At 34.5% G+C, this 6,451-nt stretch overlaps 1 protein-coding gene and 1 long non-coding RNA gene across 2 annotated transcripts; one reads left to right on the forward strand and one right to left on the reverse strand.

Moving 5' to 3' along the window:
• Positions 1 to 513: 513 nt before the first annotated feature.
• On the reverse strand, positions 514 to 4,445 carry LOC149725744 (retinaldehyde-binding protein 1-like). The gene is made up of 8 exons (XM_089891033.1): positions 4,330 to 4,445; positions 3,744 to 3,820; positions 3,258 to 3,379; positions 2,920 to 3,035; positions 2,549 to 2,611; positions 1,898 to 2,056; positions 1,454 to 1,564; positions 514 to 1,119 (listed from the first exon to the last, which is right to left on the reverse strand). The coding sequence occupies exons 1-8, from the start codon at positions 4,381 to 4,383 to the stop codon at positions 979 to 981; spliced, it is 843 nt and encodes a 280-aa protein (XP_089747159.1). The 5' UTR covers positions 4,384 to 4,445; the 3' UTR covers positions 514 to 978.
• On the forward strand, positions 1,939 to 6,399 carry LOC149725745 (uncharacterized). The gene is made up of 3 exons (XR_016386333.1): positions 1,939 to 2,078; positions 2,449 to 5,866; positions 6,169 to 6,399. It is a non-coding gene; the product is annotated as an uncharacterized LOC149725745 (long non-coding RNA).
• The last annotated feature ends 52 nt before the right edge of the window (positions 6,400 to 6,451 follow it).

Genomic DNA, 6,451 nt, shown 5'->3' on the forward strand with positions numbered 1-6,451 from the left:
GGCGTACATAACAGGAAACATTGTCGTAATAGTTATATGCGGCAATACATTATATGTGCGTTTAGCAGACACGCTTTTATTTGAGACTTTTACTCAAGTAGTTTTTACCCGCAGCGTGTTTTAACGACTGTAGTTTTGCTGCTAATTCCCCTCTCCTCGTTGTTTTGGTTAATCGATTATGTTATCACGAATTCGAAATCCGCTAAATATATGTAAATCCATATATAGTAGGGTGGGGAAAGATGGGACACCTTTTTATTCTATTTTCTCGTACATTTTAGTAGTAAACAAAGAACATTCAAAGACTTTCGTAGACCATTGTTAATTGTTTAAAACACGATCAGGATATTTATATATTTTGTGCTAAAGGAGTCCCATTTTCACCACCCCACTATATACTAATATACATAATTGCTATATGCGCATACACATAACAATTTTTAAAACAGAACACCTGTTTTATACGACTGTCGTTGCCCCGCCACGCCAGGATAAATAAGTTACATTCATTCATTCATGTTTTATGTTGCTTTTTTATTATTATATACTTAAATGCGTTTACAAAAATGTATTTACAACACTGGCGATCATGTAGCATATTATACGGAACAGAAATAAATACAAACTAAAATAAAACATTAAAAAAAACAAAGAAATAGCTAAGTTTCAATATTTCTTGTTTATTCATTATACGCCACGTACAGTATAACGTAGCTGTGCGTAACGTAGCGTAACGTCGTTTACATTTTCCCAAACGTTTAGACGCTGACGTTATTATGACGTTACATTTTAATGACGTCGCAATCTAATGACGTCATTTTTAAGATTGCATAGGTGTAACGTCAGGTGTCACTCCAACTTTTTTCCCCTGACGCCACAACTTGATGACGTCATAAATTGTGACGTCAGCGACAAGTTCACGTAAGGTCACAGAAGCCTAACATAGTAAACTTTTTCAGGTGGCTCGGATTTGGTGACTTACTCGTTAGCGTCACCTAGGATCAAATTGGCCGCGGCGTGGCCGTCGTATGGTGGCGCTGTACCACCGAAATCAGAAGGTATAATATCGGCTGGAAATTCTTTATGAAAAGCGTCTAAAGTACGACCGTGCAAATGTACCTAAAGAATTATAACGTTATTTTTGGGTAGGTATTTTTTGTAGAAATTTGCTAGTTTAGTATAACGTGATGGGTTTTGCGCTTTTTTAAGCGTCTTTGGGCAAGACACTTACAGCAATTGATCCAACCCAGTGGACACTAATGGGTTGTCTAAATTGTCAGCCATATCTTGCCAAACAGTGATCACCCACAAAGTTAAATACGTGATAACTCGTAAGCGGGCACGAGGTGTATGAAACAGAACACCCGTGTTATAGCGACTGTTACCCCGCCATGTGAGGATAAAAAAGTTACGTATATTCACTCAATAACAAATTAATAAAACAATATCTTACGCGTTGAAGCAGCTTGCTGTTAATGCATTTCTTTATCAGAGTGTAAACTTTAACGAAAAACTCTGGCTGTCCAAGAAAATGAACTCCTTTAAAACGCAACGGGAAAGCGCCCTGTTAAAAAATATTTTTAGTTATTTTTCCCCATCATTTGCGGTGCTATTACATGTACATATTTCTGTCCACAGCTTAATATTAAAAGCAAATTATAGTAGGGTGGGGAAAATGGGACACCTTTAGCACATAATATCCAAATATCCTGGTCGTGTTTTAAACAATTAACAACAGTCTATGGGAGTCGTGAGAATACGGTTTTATAATTCTTTAAATTTCCTTTGTTTTCTTACCAAATGGGACGAGAAAAAAGAACAAAAACATGTCTCATTTCACCTTAACTATTATATATATTTTTAATTGTAATATGCTTGTAGGAAACAGTATATATACCTGTAACATTCCAATCATTTTCTTATAGTCTGAAATACCCACTGCCGCCATCTGCCGGAAAGAATAATCTTCGAAATTTTCAATGATTACAATACCGTTAATTTGCGTCTCCTCGCTTTTTAATAAATGTTCGATCAAATATATATAAGTCTGGACAACCTGAAAAGAAACAGAAATAAAGGTAATTACACAGCAGTGTTATTAAAATATTTTGGCGCTGTGGCACACTGGTTAGAGCGCTCGTGTTCTAACCAAAAGATACCGAGTTCGTAGCTCGACGCTGCTACCATTATGGATGTATGTGGCCTTGGGCAAGACACTTAACGGCAATTGCTCCAAACCAGTGGTCACTAATGGGTTGTCTAAATTGTCAGCCAAACAGAAAAATTACCCACAAAATTACATACTTGGTAACTCAAAAGCGAGCACGAGGTGTATAAAACAGATCACCCGTGTTATAATAACTCTTATTGCTCCGCCAGCACGCAAGGATAAATAAGTTACATTCATTTATATCATACATTTTATAATCTCTGTTATTTTTGCAACAGAAAATTTTGTAAAGGCGCATAACTATCAAAATCAACCATATACAGAATTGGAAAAGCATTGAAAAAAATGCAAGCTGTTTGAGTTACAAAAATGAATTACCTTCCAAAACGGGTAAGTCCCTGGTTTCCAATCTTTTATCTTGAATAAGAAAACGACTCTGCCCTGTATAATAGTTTGATATTAGGTACATCTATAGAAACCGTATGCGGTCTTAGACTGATTATAAAACTGGGGTGTTATGTAATTTGACAGTGAGCATGAGGTGTATGAATACACTACGTGTGTCAGGTGTATAAGAAGAGACAAAAAAAAACAATTAACAACGGTCTATGGGAGTCGTGAGGGTACAGTTTTATAATTCTTTGAATTTTCTTTGTTTACTACCAAATAGGACGAAAAAAGAATAAAAACATGAACTATGTTACCCCAAACTACTATATGTATATGTAAGCATATAATACACATAATACCTCATGGTCACGATATGGTAGTACGCCAGGTTGGGCCATTTCCATTCGCTGTCTCACTTCGTCTTTTCTAATAGGGCTTACCACGTCTGGGTATTTCGTATGGTAGTGGTCGTATGCTGAAAAATAAGATTGAGTCATTTGATGTCTTGAATGAATGAATGAATTCAATGTGGCTTGTTTATCTTCGCGTGGCGGGGAATAAATGACAGTAGTTATAAGTTTTAACGCAGGTGTTCTGTTTCATACACCTCGTGCCCACTTACGAGTTACCACATATGTAACTTTGTGGCGTTTTTTTTGTCTGCCCCATATAGAATAATGGCAGTAGCTTATTTTACCTTGCAAAAGCTCGTATGCTTTTTCTGGATTGAATTTTCGTGTTCGAAGAAACCGTAACAGAAAACTGTCGTCTGCTTCGCTGTGTTTACGTAATAGTAAGCCACGTTTTGTGTCGTCATTTCTGAAACAAATTGTTACTTTTGTAAATTAAAAAAAAAAATATTTGTACACCGTTTGCAACAGTGATATAACCATATCCTCACGACTTTGAAACAGCGTTGTTAAAAACACGATTAGAAAATATGTTATATTATATGCTAACGGTATCCACCTTACCTACTATAAGTATTATATACATTCTTAAAGTTACATATATATATATATATAGATATATATTGTAACTCGTAAGCGGGCACCAGGTGTATGAAACGGAACACCTGTGTTATTACCACTGTCGTTGCCCCGTCAGCGAGGATAAATAAGTTACATTCATTAATACATTTAGATTTAAACAGGACAATTTAATAGTAGTCATATGTTCTTACGTGGCGGAAATTCTTTCACGCAACTTTTGTAGGGCGTCTTCTTTTATGCCTTTGGATTCACCAAGTTCAATTTTTGCCTAAAATTATAAGTTAAGCGTGTGGTAAAAACACTAAACTTTTTTTGTTTGTTTGTATTCTTAGTGTAGTTTTTTGAAAGTTTTTGAAAGACGCATGCTATTGCTATTGTTGTGGGTATGTGTCCTAGGGCAAGACACTTGACAGCAATTGCTCCAAACCAGTGGTCACTAATACGCACATAGTTACATACGTTCTAACTGGTAAGCGGACACAAAGTGTGTTAAACAGAACAGCAGTGTTATAACGACTGTCGTTGCCTCGTCAAGCGAAATTAAACAAGTTGCATTTATTCATTTAACTGCCTGTAACTTGCTTTATCCTTGCGTGGCGGCGGGCCAACGAGTCATTATGGCTGTTCTATTTCATACACCTCGTGCACGCTTACAAGTTATAACATAACTTTGTGGGTATTTATTATTTTAATTTTTTTAAGCCAGTATATAATATATATATTGAAAATACTGGTATATAGACCTATTAGGTTTACTATACCGTAGCTTATACATACCTTTTCAATGCTTTTATTTGTTAAGAACTTTGCCATTACTGGTACATCTGCCATATTTAAACTTGTAATGTGGGTTTTGAATGCAAGAAATGTTATAAATCAAATTTCGTAATTCACTGAAAAAAAATAAACATATTTTAAAACTAATAAACAGGTAAAAAAATATATATCACGAATGAAAATCTGTATCGTACTAAAAAAAAACACAAAAAAGTTGTCAAACTACTAAACGTGTCTAAAACTGAAACTATAAATAAAAAACGGACGTGCTTTACCTAGTAACAAAATTTATTGAAGAAAATAAAATAGTACATCTGAATAATAACCTTAAAAATCAATACGTTTTTTTGCTCTCTGAAAACAATTTATTTTTATAGCTTGTAAGACGTCACAATTTTAAAGAATTTTAACACCTGTAAACATAAAAATAGCAAAAAAACGGATCTTAAAATTAAGTATGCCTAATATAGCAACAAAACGACAGTCGTTAAAACGCGCTTATGGTTAAAAATACGTATAGAACCTTTTGGTTCTATTTTCTCGTCCCATTTGGTAGTAAACAAAGAACATTTAAAGAATTATAAAACCGTATCCTCACGACTCTCATAGACCGTTGTTAATTGTTTAAAACGCGATTTAGATATTTTGAAATTCTGTGCGAAAAGTGTCACATCTTCCCCTACCCTACTAAATACAGTCAATTAATTTCTCATACATAACTATTGCCTGCAAATGCGAATCTGTCCCTTGTCTCGTTTTGTTAGCGCTTTTAGCTGCCCTGGTCTCGACTATTAACACCTTTAATACTGTGAGGCAATTACAGACTGCATAGTGCTAATTGATTAATCTAAAAGACAAATAGAAACGAGTCTGTCTTTGAGATTAGTCTGTTTTAGACAGGTTAAGAAAATAAAATGGATTTAATGAAGATCTAATGCATTAGCTTTAAAGAGTCTGGACCACGCTCATACAAGTTGGTTTTAAATGAAAATTTACACTTAATAAATACTATCTGTGGTAATTTTTTGTGAAAAAAATATTTAGTTTAGCCAAAAAAACGTTTTAAAAAGTGCCAAAAAATTCGCCTATTGTTGCGTCACTCGCGGGCACTATGACGTAAATTACGTCACGATCTTTTCTAATCGATCAGCTGATTTAGGCTTTGCTGTTTACAGCAAAACAGTGTACCGTCGACATAGCATTTTCTGTTACTTTTAAATTAAGAAATAAGCGTGGGTAATGCCGTGGCCTGATTTTAGTTTAAAATTAATATTTTTAAAAATTGTTTGTAAGTGTAATTCAGTATTACACTATTTAAATTGGTCAGTTAACAATAATGTAAAAGTGTCAGTGTGTGATGTATAGTCAGGTAGAAGTATTTCATCTAATGAAGTGACATAAGTGAAGATCCTAGTCCACTAGCAATAGGTATTGAGCCTTTCCAGTTTGAACCTGTACTTCCAGCAAGTGTTGGGGAAGTAGACAGGCCAAGACCATGGAAAATAAGTGAAGCTGAGCAAATCAACAACACAATTTGGTGGGTTGACGAAGAATAGCATTTATTAAAAAAAAATGTGACATTTAATAAGTCTGTTGGTTAAAGTGTTGCACTGTCTTTTTTCCTGAATTTGTTGAAATTTGTGTAAACAGATTTGTGTTGCAAATATGATGTTCTTGACTGAGACCCGAGCATGGAATACAAATTTAGTGAAATCAATTTACTCTAGTCTAGTATTTATTGTTGGCCTTCATACCAAAAAGTTGGTCAATCACATGTTTATGGCATTTATTTTGTTTAGATAGTATCGCTACACAGCTGATCAGAACTTTGTTCGATAGGTACCGGAATGACTGGAAAAGGAAAACAGAAAGGTTCAACATTATAGTGACAGTTCAACAACATTTGCAAGAATTTTTCATCATTCAGTTTTGAATGGTCTTGTTTCATACAAAATGTGATTCATGCAAGAGTTATGTTGTTTTAAATTAAGTACATTCAACATTACAAGAAATACATATTTAAGTATTGGATTATTTTCATTGTTTTGAATAAAGAATACTTGTACCGGATGGTGGATTTGTTCTTCTGCGCTCTCCAAATACAATGCTGCTTACCTGATCC

This window comes from Ciona robusta, chromosome 13 (genome assembly GCF_009617815.1).
Source record: "Ciona robusta chromosome 13, ASM961781v2".
Classification (NCBI taxonomy): domain Eukaryota; kingdom Metazoa; phylum Chordata; class Ascidiacea; order Phlebobranchia; family Cionidae; genus Ciona; species Ciona robusta.